This window comes from Apium graveolens, unplaced genomic scaffold (genome assembly GCF_009905375.1).
Source record: "Apium graveolens cultivar Ventura unplaced genomic scaffold, ASM990537v1 ctg3434, whole genome shotgun sequence".
NCBI lineage: Eukaryota > Viridiplantae > Streptophyta > Magnoliopsida > Apiales > Apiaceae > Apium > Apium graveolens.
Genome location: NW_027418097.1, coordinates 1 through 15,574, shown reverse-complemented (window position 1 = coordinate 15,574; position 15,574 = coordinate 1). Strand labels below are relative to the sequence as shown.

Here is a 15,574-nt window from a genome sequence, read left to right as displayed (position 1 = left end):
GGATGAGGGTTATCAAACTAGTCAGAGTTTGATGGTAGAACCACAATGTGGGAAAATTTACTTGAGAGTTAGAAAGTGCAATGCTAAGAGAGTATCCCTATTCATTTTCCTATCTGATTCCGGGGCGGAATCCTTTTAAGGAGGGGAGACTGTAATAACCCCAATTTTTGGAATTTTTGAAACCCTTATGAATAGTGTTTTGCTGATTATGCTGAATAAGAAAACTTTTTATACCACACTATGTAAGGGTTCTTTTATTGATCTTCTGAGATATTATTAGTACTCTATGTGGTATATAAGTGTATATAAAGATCGTCAGAATCCAAATCCGAACACTTTGATTTTTCCCGAAAATCCACCAGATACCGAAAGAATTGAGTATAAGGTAACATGGTTAAAGGGATTTAAATTCAAGGATTATAAGAGAGGATCATTAAATGATTATAAGATATTGAGAAAGATTTAGGGGAAACCCAAGTAATAAGATCCCGGATGTGATCCCTTAAACAACGAAAGAGAACAGAGTTAAGAGAACCGTAAAACAAATAAACGACCAAGGGACAAGCACATACAAGTACAATGGGAAGGAAGCTTCCAAGAAAAGCTAAACAAGTGGTAAAAGAGAAGGTGACATCATCAAACCTTAAGGGAAAGACATGTGGCTTGGAGGTGAGGTCATCCAAGTGATGTCATCACTTTATCAAAGCAATCTCCACCAAGTATTCATTTCACAAACACCAAAATCAAAAGCAACCAAAACAAACTCATTTCTCTTCTTCCCCCATCTATTGCTCTCGGCTTTTCCATGAAAAGCAAAGGAAAATTTTCAAAAATCAAGCTACACACCTTCATAATTCAAGAGATTTATTTCTTTAGCTTCCATAATTCATAACTTAGATGAGCCATAAGTTTAAGCTCAAGATTCCATGTTTAACATAGCTAATCAAATCATCAAAGTTCTTGGTGAATAGTGTTTTTCAAGAACTTGAAATTTTGTTCTTGAGTTTTTGTTTAGATTAAGCTTTGGTAAGGACTTTCAAGGGTGATTCCAAGCTCCTTAGTTACTTTTACTCACCAAGGAAGGTATAATCTCATACCCTAGCCCTACTTTTGTATATTTAGAGTTTTTGTGTTTGGAATGGTTCATGAGAAGCTTGATTATTGTGTATTTAGAGATGTGTTGGTTTTATAATGTGTTTGGAGTTGTAAATCTTGTTGATTAGTTAAAGAACTTATGTAAGCTTTTAGTTCATGATTGGGAAGTAGTGGAAATTGGAAATATTGAGTTTGTTGGGGCTGTTGGTAGCATTGTATGTATGGAGTTTGGCTGTATGGTTGAATTGTGGTTGATTGGTGGTTGATTTGGAGCAGGATAAAAATTGGTAATCGCGTAAACATAGCCGTCATAATGTCTGATTTACTTTAGACTGTTTTGTTCTTAATATCAGGACCCGAGAACTCACTGTTAGGTTTTGACCACTACCATGAATAGATATTTCATATTACGAGCTTCGTTTTGATATGTGGTTGTTTGAATCCGATGGACGGTTTAGGAGAAACGACCGTTTTAAGTAACGGCGTTTCGCGACAGAACCATTACCCCTCGCCTTACTTTGAAAACTTGTTTAAGGACTTTAAATGACTAATTGGGGTATGAAACAATTATGTTAAGTGTATTAGGCAGTTGGTAAGGTATTCGCGAAAGAATTGCTTTAAAATTCTTAATGGATAATTTATTAAAAATGGTGGAGCCGAGGTTACTCGAGCGACGTAAGTGAATCGTTAAGCGCAAAAGCAAGCGTTAGAGTCTAATTGGTTAAAGTCTAGATTCTTAAGCGACTTTGGTTTAATTCCAACTTATATGTTGTTTATAGGTTACCAGACTCGTCCCAGGCCTTTTACCACCCCCAGTCGCTCAGGTAAGTTTTCTACCCGTTATACTGTTGTTGTGATGTAAATATATGTATATGCATTATCTGTGATAGATGCATGATGGTTATTAGCAAATCTTGCGATATATTGGAGCATGTGATATGGTATATATGCATGTCTGTTTCGTAATCTTCATATCTAATTGTTGATTCAATTGCTTATAAGTTGCATAATACCTATGCTAGAGATAAGCAGTAGTTGCGTATACCCTTAGTATAGGGGACCCAAAGGTGAACATTTTTCTAAACCGGGAGTCGATGTTCCCGAGTATAATATATATATATATATTGATATAGTTTTCAAAACTATTAATCGAATAAGGTTTATTCGATAACTTTATTTTATTTAATGAATATTATTCTGAATATTCATTCGAGGACTTATGACTCCGCTTACTTTATTTAATGAATATTATCTTGAATATTCATTCGAGGACTTATGACTCGGTTTATTTTATTTAATGAATATTATCTTGAATATTCATTCGAGGACTTATAACTCTGTTTATTCTATTTAATGAATATTATTTTGAATATTCATTCGAGGACTTATGACTCCGCTTATTTACTAAATGATATTCTTTATTTTATTAAAGAATAATGTTTCGATAATCAAACTTATTTTCGATTATTCAAATAAAGATCATACTTTCGTATAAGCATATCTTTGGTTAATTATTATTATTCATTTGAAGTATGAGTTTTAAAACTTCTACTTCAACTATTATTATAAAAATCATCCTTGTTGGGAATATTATTTAAACAATAATATTCAGATATTTTCTAACATATTAGGACTGATTTATTTCATTAAATCAACATTACTCCAAACATTCTAAAAAAATGTTTTCGAGTCTTCAAAATGATTTTAAAAGTTAGAGCGGATCCCAAAACTCATTTGTATATTTAAGATCTTCCTTTCGAAGGGAATTTAAATTCTCGCTCAAAACTTGAGGGATCCGGCTCAGTGGTGTATTTTACATTCGCAACGAGGTTGCTGTTTTGATAAATGAATTGACTACTTACCCAACGTTCGGGAAGTAAGTCCATCTATTGAGTCGGCATAAGCAACATGGGCTCAGTGGGCATCGATGAAAGTGTAAGTGGCTCATTGGGAGTCCATCAAATGCGTAAATGGCTGAGTGGAAGTCCAGCATAAGGTCCTATTGCGGCCAGGGTGATGACCAGTGGGGAATTCGTCCATCTACTAGTAGAAAAGGTTACTTATTGGTATCTTTGCCTGATCAGCAAGATATCAGGTTTATGCCAAGGTTTTCTCCTTTCCAAATTCAATGGATATTACAACTCTGTTTAAAGTTTTCATAACAGAGGTTTTCAAGGAGTGTATGGAATGTATATATATATAGGTGTATATATATATCGGGACTTAATGAAGTATCTCGTAACTTCATTATTTATAATGATATTTTAAGGATTGAATCTATTTAAATCTTATCTTGTAGTCACATCTATGTGGTGAACTTTTGAAATGGATTATACCTTGAACGGTGGTAGTTCAAGTAGTATTCGGAAAAGATATAAGTATATTGGAGTATCTCTTAACTTCATCTTTTCAACTTATATCTGGTTAATGATTATCTTATGCATGACAAAGATTTTCACAAAAATATTGAGACAGGGTTAGATATATAAGATCACCTTGCAACGATATTTTTATATAGTTATAAACTGGAACTCTGTGTATATTATACATGTCAGAGGATTTCAATGATTGTGAAAAGTATATATGTATGTATATACTGAATATTTTGCGACTTGGTCGCGTTAAGATATCAACTTGGTTCATTTCTTCTTAACCAAGACTTTCTTGAGTACTATGAGAATGCTCATGTATTGTTAATTATTATACATATTATTTCGGTGGGCTTGTTGCTCACCCTTACTTTCTTCTTTCATCACACAACAACAGATAGACAAGATGAACAGGATCAAGCTCCCAATTCGCGAGTGGATAGGAAACGTTCCGCAGTTTCCTGTAGGCGTTGATGCCGTGTAGCTGAGGTAGGATCTACCAATAGGCCAGGCTTTCAACTTTCGATGTACCAGACTTATGTATATTTATGAATTGTAATAATGGCAAAGAATAGGTAAATTATTCAGAAACCCTTTTTAAGGTGAAATGGTTTATAATTGTGGAATAAAATGACTTGTGTTATTTTTGGTATTCATCTCTGAGATTATAACTTGTGGTGTGTGTGTATATTGTGGGGTCACAGTGCGCAGTAGTTGTTTGACTGTTAAGATTAAGTATTGATAAGGGAAATGGAACTCATGATAACCTGGATTCCCGACCCCGGATTTGGGGGTGTTATACTACAAAGATTTACAAATCAAATCCTATACAATGATCTAGCTTTTGTTTGTCTAAGGATTTAATTACCGGGTAATGATTATAATGCCCCTATGAATATACAAGAGTTAAACCAGGAATTATAACGTTACTTCAATGAGAAGTTAAACGGATATTCAAGGTGCTTGAGCTTCTCTGTATTTCTTTGCTTCTATTTTCACCAGATCTCGTTGGAGAAGAAGATGAACAGAATAATTTTAATTACTTAATTGATCTGCTGCTGTAGTGTAGTCTTTATATTCAATTCAAATATGTGGTTGTAAATGAGCCACACAAATAAATTGATTAAATCAATAAAGTAGTTGTTGATAAGTTTGTTGCGACCAGGGGGTACTCATATTTACTTGCGACAAGAGGGAGGAACACTTAGAATAATTGAGTTGCCAAGTTACTTGCGATCACTTGCAACCAGGAGAGAGAGAGAGAGAGAGAGAGAGAGAGAGAGTAATTGCCTTGGTTCAAAAAGCATTCAAGTTACCTGCGACCTTGTAGGTGCACTAGTACATGAATTCTACTTAACAAAATAAACTACACCTCCTGATTTACTTGCGACCACTCACCCCCTTCTGTTTCCTTTTTTTTTTTTGCTTTTTTGTTTTTGTTTTTCTTTTCCTTTCTTTTTCCTTTTTTTCCTTTTCTTTTCTTTTTCCTTGTTTTTTGTTTTCTTTTTGTTTTCTATTCTTTTTCCTTTTTTGTTTTATTTTTCAATTTCTTTAAGTTTAAATTATAACTAAATTAATTTATAAAAAAACTTAAATATAACTTATATAAATAAACTACTTTAGATTTATAGAATAAACTTACTTAAAGTTTATCAAATAAATCATTTTAAGTTTATTAAATATATTATATTATAGTCCATTAAATAAATTTATTTAAGTTAAAAATTAAACTTTAAACTAGGGCAATTGATATGAATAGAAAATACATCCGAAACACACGTTAAATATCACATTAATCACACTTGGGTTTCTTGTACTGAAGTCTAGTATAGACCTGTCTAGTCCGAACTCATAGTAGACTCAAGACGACCTATGTAGACAAGGCCCACCAGCTGAGGTCGTCAAGGTCCACAAACACAAGCTGTTCACGGACTAGGCCCAATACGGCTGGAAGAGCAGATACATATGTTCTAAACGAACTCAAAGTCCTACATAGAAGGTTCTGTAGTTCCTTCCCTTATAGGACTCCTAATTACCATCTAAGTTGGAGACTGTTTACCAAGTCTCCCAACACAAGTCTAACCCTAGACCCCCCTCTATATAAAGGGCTCTACCCCTCAATCTAGAACTATGTTTTTGGCTTGATTTCTCTACAGCACAGAAATACGTAGGCATCTTACAAGGACCGATAGTCCCGAACCCAAGAGCAGCCATTAAAGCTCAAAGCTCACAAACCCTAGCTTTAAATACTAACAAACTCAGGTTTTTATTCCACATATTTGGCACCGTCTGTGGGAATACTACAATAACCATGGTGAATATACGAAGAAGAAACAATAGCGAGACAGACACTCCTGTTCCATCGCGAACAATTGCCTCAGTGGTGGAAGTACCACTATATTCAACTTATGCCTCCACCCAAGGAGGAACCCTGGTAGGGGCAACTGAGGCTTAGCCACAAGAGATGAATCCCTCGGCCCCTCAAGGGACGCATCCTCAATTTCAGTAGATACATATACCTGTGAACTCTCAACCCGTTGGGTATGAGTACTCGGCGATTGTGACTACTAACTTCCCTTACCGGATGCCTCTATACCCCAAAGTTGGAGGGAGTGGACACTCTAATAGGGGTGAAGCACAAGGGCGGATGCCCCAATACATACGTGGCTTGGATCATATTCTGGAGGATCAAGAATTCTCTGGACCTTATACTGATGGAGACTCCAAATCATCGGATGATGATGTTGCTCCGAGAAGGAGGCGTGCTGGCAAATAGCCGATGGCTGATACTGATCAACACCCTAAGAGCACTCAAGGGATGATTTTTCAAGATGTTCAAGAGAGGATCAGGGCTCATAAAGCTGAGATCCAAAGGCTGAAGCGATCTGGAGATGCATCTGGCCCCAAGACCCCCACTCACTCCGAGACGGAAAAAATCATCCTCCAATCATAGACCTGGATGGTCCAATATCAAGAAGGGTTGTTGCCCCAAGGGCTGATCCAAGTGATTTATACCACTAGGAGATCCTGATGATCTAAACCCACCATTCACTGACGAGATAATGAATGCCCATATCTCAAAGAAGTTTAAGATGCCCACCATCAAAGCATATGATGGTAGTGGCGACCCCGCTAATCATGTCAGGACGTTCTCTAATGCCTTGTTGCTACAGCTCGTGAATGATGTTATTAAGTGTCGGGCCTTCTATTAAATCCTATCGGGTATGGCTCAAAGGTGGTACAGTCATCTGCCCCCAAACTCTATTGGATCCTTTAAGAATTTGAGCTGAGCTTTTATCAAGCAGTTCATAAGTGGCAGAGTACACGAGAAGAGTTCATCCTCTCTCATGGGCATAGTCCAAGGAGCAAAGAAATCCCTGAGAGAATATCTGAATCGATTTACGAAGGAGGCTTTGAAGGTCCCTGATATTGATGATAAGGTATCTATGATAGCCCTATAATAAGGGACTAGAGACGAGTTCTTTAAGATGTCCCTGGCTAAGCGCCCTCCCGAAAGCATGCTGCAGCTCCACGATAGAGCCGGAGAGTATATCAAGGTGGGGGGAGAGTATGAAGAAGACGACTGTCAATAATGAACCTACTGGAAATAAGAAGCAGAAGACGGATCAGGAGTACAATGCCAAGGACAAGGTTCACTGAATATGCGAGGTTGAACGCTCCAAGGAGCCAAATCCTTACGAAAATAGATAAGGACAAAGAATTCAAATGGCCGAAGCCACTAAGGAGAGATTCCAAGAAGAGAGACAATAGTCAATACTGCAGGTTTCATAAAGATGTTGTTCATGATACAGACGATTGTAGGAAACTTAAGGATGAGATTGAGTATCTGATCCGAAGGGGAAAGTTTGGATGTTTCACCGAGGGTGAAGAGGTCGGAGGCCAAATGAGAGATAATGATCGAAGAGATGATGATCGAAGGGGTAACAACCCGCAGCCCCTAGGGATAGAATCAATATGATTTCAGGAGGTCCTATAGCAGCTGGTACTACAAGGAACTCCCAAAAAGCTTATGTAAGAGAAGTGATAAACAAAGTTGGAGAGTCGTCTAAGCATTCTAAGTCAAAGATGATGCTTGAATTTGGTGATCCAGACCTTGAAGGTTTGAAATTTACTCAAGATGATCCTCTGGTTATCACTCCAGTAATTGGAAATAGTCATGTTATGAGGGTCCTAGTGGACAATGGAGCTTCCGTGGATTATCTGTTCCATGACACATTCATAAGGATGGGCTACAATAATTCTCAACTAACTCCATCTGACACACCCATCTACGGGTTTAACCATGTGGAATGCAAAGTCGAAGGAGCAATACAACTTCCTATAACTATCAGGGAAGAGCCTAGGGAGGCCATGCAGATGTTGAACTTTCAGGTTATCAAGGGCAACCTCTACTTACAATGCTATCATGGGTAGAATATGGATCCATGCTTTTAAGGCTGTGCCCTCAACTACCACATGGTACTGAAGTTCCCAACTAGGAATAGTGTTGGAGAAGCGAAAGGAGATCAGAAAATGGCCCATAATTGCTATATTGTAGCACTTAGTCTGATGGAACTGGGGGGCAGGTCCTCCCCATAGAAGACATGGATGTCCGAGAGAATGACGAACTGCGAGGGAAGCCAGCCAAGGACTTGGTCCCAATTCCCTTCGACTCCTTAGACCCGGAGAAGGTCACATATATTGAGGCATCTCTGGACAAGCCCTTGAAGGGCCAAATGTGTTTGCTTGGACAACAGCTGATATGCCTGGGATACACCCAAACCTTATAACTCATAGGTTGAACGTTGACCCAACCCGAAAGGTTGTGCAACAGAAAAAGAGAACTTATGCCCCTGATAGGCTAGAAGCCATTAAACAGGAGGTCGAGAAGCTTTTAGAAGCTGGATTTATTAAGAAAGTGCAATTCCTTGAATGGTTGGCCAACCCTGTAATGGTTAAGAAGGCCAATGGGAAGTGGAGGGTGTGTATTGACTTTAGTGACTTAAATGATGCTTGTCCCAAGGACTATTACCCTACTGAGGATTGATACCCTGATCGATGCCACTGCTGGACACAAGAAGCTAAGCTTTATGGATGGCTTCAGTGGTTACAATATGATTAGAATGCATAAGGATGACACCCTTAAGGTATCTTTCATAGCTAACTTTGGTGTATTTTGTTATCTTGTTATTGATTTTGGACTTAAGAATGCAGGAGCTACTTACCAAAGATTGGTAAACAAGATATCTTCTCATCTAATTGGGTAGACCACGGAGGTCTATGTCAATGATATGTTAGTCAAAAGCCTAAGCAAGGCCGATCATATTAGTCACCTCAAAGAGGCATTTGAAGTGGTGAGGCACCACAAGATGATGTTAAGACCATGCACGGAAGCCAATGTAATAAGCATTCTGATTGTTGTCATTCGGGGAACAGGAGAATATATATCAAAATAGTCAATGCCTTCCCTTTCCTAAAGCTCTTAGCAACTAGCCTAATCTGTACTTATCTATTGAGCCATTAAGATTTAGCTTCCTCTTGAAGATCCATTTACATCCAATAATAGAACACCCGGGAGGGAGATCAACTAAGTCTTATGTTCTGTTAAAAATAATTGAGTCAGTTTCACTCTTTACAACACATTTCCAATGCCTTGACTCCGAAGAATCCATGGATTAATGGAAAGTTTAAGGCTCATCCTCAACATTGTAAGTGATAAAATCACTTCCAAAGTCCTTGGCTACCTTTGCACGCTTACTCCTTCTAGGTTCCTCTACTTCATTAGGAGTAGAGCTACTACCAGGATCCACCCCCATATATGTCATCTTTTCCACATGATCAGAAATAGAACTCGATGTGTGAGTGGGATCATCCTCAGAATTACCTAAAGGTATACCAGTCTTTATAGGGAACACTTCCTCAAAGAAAGTTGCATCATGAAATTCAACTATTGTATTCACCACAATACCATCTATGTCATATTTTAATACTAAAAATCTCATAGCAGTAGTGGTTTCAAGATAGCCTAGAAAGATACAATCAATAGTTTTCGGACCTAGTTTCTTTCTCTTATGTTAAGGGACAAACACCTTAGCAAGGCACCCCCAAACTCAAACTTGTCTTATGCTTTCTCCATAATTCATAAGGTGTCTTGCCCATATATTTCATAGGGACTCTATTAAGAATATGGAAAGCTGTCTTCAGAGCCTCTCCCCATATGTACTTAGGCAACCCAGAATTAATCAGGATAGTGTTAATCATATCTTTAAAAGTTCTTTTCTTTTGCTCTGCCACCTCATTAGACTCAGGTGTGTATGGTGGAGTAACTTCATGAACTATACCATTTCTTGCGAAAATTCATTAAACAAGGTGATAGGGTATAAGCAACCTGGAAGGGCCCAACCCAGATCTAGGGTGAGGCAGGCTCAGCTGATGGACCAAGACCTCCCTCACCTAGAGCATTCAAGTGGAGAGATCCGGGCTTAGGGCCAACCCAGGACCAGGATCATCTCCTAGCCAAGATCCAACCCAGGACCAGGATCACCCCCAACCAGGATCACCTCCCTGGTAGGATCCAACCCAGATGTGGCAGACCCGAGGGGTTCCTAACAAGCACATGCATGCCCCACAACCCGCCAAGGAGGGGTCCGTGGGCACGTGACGATGATAGCTATCAACAACTAACATCTCAGACAAACACGACGCGTGTCAGCGTTACCGTGCGACATTCTGAAAGCGGTGCCTACCTAGATACGTGTATAAATCTACCCAAGCCAGGTATCCTCCGCCTCCAACAATGAACGACCCTGATTCTAAATGTACCAACCCCTAAACCCTACCTTTGGGCTATAAATACCCTAAAGGGAAAGGGTTTAGGGGTTAAACATACTTACACACACACACACACACACTCTTACGCACAAACATATACACACAGTCCACCCTTTATCCTATCTATCTTCATCTTCCCCAAACAAGCTCTTACTCTAATACCGGAGGCGCCGCGGGGCTAAAACCCTCGTCCGGTGTTGTTTGCAGATGCCCCACAACAACTACACCTCATTCACCGCAAGAAGGTCCAGGCACAACATCAGAAGGAGCCTCTTCACTCACCGGAGTTATCATTTGGCGCTAGAAGGAGGGGCGCTTTATCCTTGGGTCTCGGTGCCCCTCGATTTCACCTTCATCAGCAAACTCTTAAAAGTTCCATCCCTTTAACCTATAAGAACCAAGCAACCATCTCTCTCATAACTACGAATGTTGTTTTTTTAAGCCACATTTGTGTGTGCTCGTTATTTTTAGGCCACGTTTGTGTGAGCCCATTTCCGCTTATTTTTAAGCCACATTTGTGTGCTATAGATAGTTTTCGTTATCTTCAAACCTCGATTTGCTCTAGCTTGAATATTGTCTTTATGCTTTAGACCCCGTTATAGTTGTTCAACAATATGTTAGCAAAGCACAGAAAATTTGTTTGGTGTTATTCTGATTTTTTTTCTATTTACAAAAAGTAACCTTATATCTATATTTTTAGCTTCAAATCTTGGTAAGTTGTTGTTTGTACACTTGAGATAATGGCAAAAGTAGGAAAGAGTATGGTCGGTAGACCCTCCGCTAGTACCCAGGTCCAGGATCAGGACCACTCTCAGGCTCAAGACCTTGGGGGCGATCGAGAGTGTGGCGCCCTCCAAACCCGGGTCAGAAGTTTGGGGTCCACACACACACACCTTATTTATAACCTGCTTAACAATAATAAAGATAACAATAATATGTAGTGACCCTATTTACCAACTACCACGGATCGTAACAGGGTTAAAGTATGCACACAAGCCACACTTCTACTTATATTACATACCGTGTCAAATCCCAACTATTCCAAACTCATAACGAGTATTAAAATTATTACAAACTTTTACAGGACTTTAAATTAGTTCCAAAAGAAGCCTACAAGCTCAGCTCAATCAACCAGAACCCCTAGCTCTCACGCTGGACTGGGGATCATCAATACCAACCGGTTCCTTTTAATTGGAAAGGAACATAAACAATATCGAACAAATGAGCTAACTAGCTCAGCAAGTCAAATGACAAAACTGAGGAATAAATGATCATCAGGTGAACATGATTATGATATCAAGTAAACAATGGATTATGATTTAGAATTGGATATTATACTTTTAATTTAAAAACCAAGGTTAGGCTGATGATCAGTCACGCACTAACCCCGAGCAAGGCACCACTATTGCTCTAACTACTGGATTAAAGGCATACATTGGCCTAACTTGACCATTATATGGTCTGACCACGAATCTGGTCCACAATTTATAAAACAATCAATTCTAACATAATAAAGAATGAACAATAATAAACAATAACCAGAATCATAACAACAGTGAGTACTTAACCTGAAAGGATTTCAATACTTGTATGGATCAACAAGGTAATTTCAAAGCTTGGATGATGGGTAATAAAAGAATTGGATAACAAAGGAATCAACGTTTCAGGGTTTCAAGGATTTGGTCTTTCAAAGCATAAGATATCATGGGTTGAGTATATAAGTAATTCAATTCAGCGTTTGGTATTTAGTTTGTATGTATTTGTGGAGTAGTATCGTAGATTTGTAGTTCGTGTTTGGGTATACAATAATCAATGGCTTAGAAAGAATATGGTTCATGGCTCAAGAACAATAATTGGAATCAGGGTTTAGGTTTCTGTGCTTCAAAGCACTTGCAATATCACAGGATTATCAAGTACTACAATATCTCGAGAAAGTTCAAAACACTTGCCTGGTATTAGCTTACTACACTGTACTCGCTTCCAATCACAACCGTTTTACTCCTCAACTACCTGTTTCCCTTTCCTACGCCTTGCCTCTTCTGCTCACATATCATAAGCATCTATCAATAATCGACTCATAGAGTTCTATTCAACACATACTTCTATCTACCCTTCGTTTTACCCAAATCTGATTAACGGATTGAAAGTTATGCAATAATCAAGTAAACACCGAATATATAGACTGATAGTCAATCAACAAGTCACGTATAACACATAATACATCACGTAATCAATGACATATCATTTATAAAGAAGTCTCGGGTCATAAATATCCTTTCGGGTATTTAAAATGATTTTTAAAATATTTTTCAGAATTAATACGGGTCGTTGGATCAATTTCGGGTTAATAAACAGGGTTCGATTGGCCAATTCTGGCTTTGAAACAATTTTGTAATAATTATCGAGCCTTGGAAATAATTTAGAATAATATTTTAAAGCTCGAAACTATTTTTCGGAATTTTTAAATCATTTTTAAATAATTAAATCTAATTAAATAATTGATTAAAATCAATTAATCAATTAATTTTCGAATTAATTGACCAATTAATTAATTAAAAATTATCTGAAATTAATTAACTAATTAATTTAGATTTATTTTGGAATTAAAAATAATTTTCAGAATTAAAATAAAAAATTTCAGAATTTTCAGAAATTAAAAATGAATTTTTATAATAAAAATAAATAGGAAATATGATTTTTAAACATTTTATAAACAGGAATCCTATTTTGCAAAGTCTGGAAACCTGGGGGACCAAACTTCATCGTTTTCAAAAGTACAGGGACCAAACTGCAATTTTACAGTTCTAGTCGCCGGAAAATCGGGGGCGGCCGGAGAACTCACCTCCGGCATCCTCCCACGACCATCACCTCCAGAATTAAACTACAGATTACCAGGAACATATCCATGTAAACAAATCATTCTAATCATCCCTGTTCTGGCCGGAAATTGGCCAAGAACATCGCCGGTTTCCGGCGAACATCGGGAATTTTAAAATCACAACTCCCTACGATTCAAGCTCCTCTGTTAACGAGCTATATATCAATCGATTGCAAATTTCATAAGGAACACAACCCACTATAAATCAACAGCTAATAACCCCTAGATCAAAAACCCCCAAATTTCAATTGAAAACATTCATACGGGTTATAAACCCTAATTTTAAAATTCGAAAATCAAACTCAAATTTGAACATGTTATTGAACTCCAAATCAGACGTATAATATACCAAAATCATCAGGAAAACAAGCTCTATAACATGCAATCATCAAATCATACAACAATCATCCGAACAAAATTTCATATTTTTCATAAAAATAATTCGAAAATAAATAAATTTTTAGAAATTAACCCTTTGATTCTGCAGGTGTATGGATTACAGATTCTGATAGAGCTTCTCAAGACCTTCAAATCCAGTACTCGAGCTTTTCAAACAAAGATCGATAACACCTTCAAAAGTTGGTTTGATTCTTGGAATAGTTTATGAATATATGATTTTTCTCTGTAAAATTATATATTTATCTGTCTGCAAATGATTTTGATACGAAATAAAATACGGTAAAAGGCTATTTATAATTACGGAGAATTAGTATCCCGTTGGATCATTCCGGATAAAACAGTACGTTTATTTGTAAAAACTGATCCAAACGGTATCGGTTTTCGGGATAATTATCCAAACCAGTACAATTTGTACTGCTAATAACCCCTGGATCAAAAACCCCCAAATTTCAATTGAAAACATTCATACGGGTTATAAACCCTAATTTTAAAATTCGAAAATCAAACTCAAATTTGAACATGTTATTGAACTCCAAATCAGACGTATAATATACCAAATCATCAGGAGAAACAAGCTCTCTAACATGCAACATCAAATCATACAAACAATCATCCGAACAAAATTTCATTATTTCATAAAATAATTCGAAAATAATAAATTTTTAGAAATTAACCCTTTGATTCTGCAGGTGTATGGATTACAGATTCTGATAGAGCTCTCAGACCTTCAAATCCAGTACTCGAGCTTTTCAAACAAAGATCGATACACACCTTCAAAAGTTGGTTTGATTCTTGGAATAGTTTATGAATATATGATTTTCTCTGTAAAATTATATATTTATCTGTCTGCAAATGATTTTGATACGAAATAAAATACGGAAAGGCTATTTATAATTACGGAGAATTAGTATCCCGTTGGATCATCCGATATAAAACGGTACGTTTATTTGTAAAACTGATCCAAACGGTATCGTTTTCGGGATAATTATCCAAACCAGTACAATTTGTACTGCTAATAACCCCTGGATCAAAAACCCCCAAATTTCAATTGAAAACATTCATACGGGTTATAAACCCTAATTTTAAAATTCGAAAATCAACTCAAATTTGAACATGTTATTGAACTCCAAATCAGATAATATACCAAATCATCAGGAAAACAGCTCTAAACATGCAATCATCAAATCATACAAACAACATCCGAACAAAATTTCATATTTTCATAAATAATTCGAAAATAAATAAATTTTTAGAAATTAACCTTTGATTCTGCAGGTGTATGGATTACAGATTCTGATAGAGCTTCTCAAGACCTTCAAATCCAGTACTCGAGCTTTTCAAACAAAGATCGATAACACCTTCAAAGTTGGTTTGATTATTGGAATAGTTTATAATATATGATTTTTCTTTGTAAAATTATATATTATCTGTTTGCAAATAATTTTGATACGAAATAAAATACGGTAAAGGCTATTTAAATTACGGAGAATAGTATCCCGGGGATCATTCCGGATATAAAACGGTACGTTTATTTGTAAAAACTGATCCAAACGGTATCGGTTTTCGGGATAATTATCCAAACCAGTACAATTTGTACTGCGGTCTGGTCTCAGCGCCTGGTTACACTATTACGAAGTGATCAGGGATAGTTTAATAAAAAGCTCATGTTTATCGAAAATAGGGTTTTATGATTACCGAAACGAAATTGTATCGAAAATGTTGCGCCGGGACCCGTGCAGGACAAACCGTACGCCAGATCGAAAAAGTGGAAACATGGAACATGTCGGAATATTACAATTAGGTTAAGAAGGAGTTCTCGGAAGAGTTTCGGGTTCCAAAAAAACGTAACAACGGTTGACGTCAGTTGGTTCCCGTTTTTATAAATAGATTTTAATACTTGGAAAAGATTTTATAATTCATATGTCCTTATAATCCATAAATCAACATAAAAATAATTAGAAAGTAGGGACAATTATATATGTTATTTTGGACATATAAAAAT

At 37.0% G+C, this 15,574-nt stretch overlaps 1 protein-coding gene across 1 annotated transcript; it reads left to right on the top strand.

Annotated features, from left to right (window-relative positions):
• Nucleotides 1-7,439: 7,439 nt before the first annotated feature.
• On the top strand, nt 7,440-8,511 carry LOC141701163 (uncharacterized). Its single transcript, XM_074504825.1, has 3 exons — nt 7,440-7,856; nt 8,051-8,202; nt 8,262-8,511. The coding sequence occupies exons 1-3, from the start codon at nt 7,440-7,442 to the stop codon at nt 8,509-8,511; spliced, it is 819 nt and encodes a 272-aa protein (XP_074360926.1).
• Nucleotides 8,512-15,574: the final 7,063 nt, after the last annotated feature.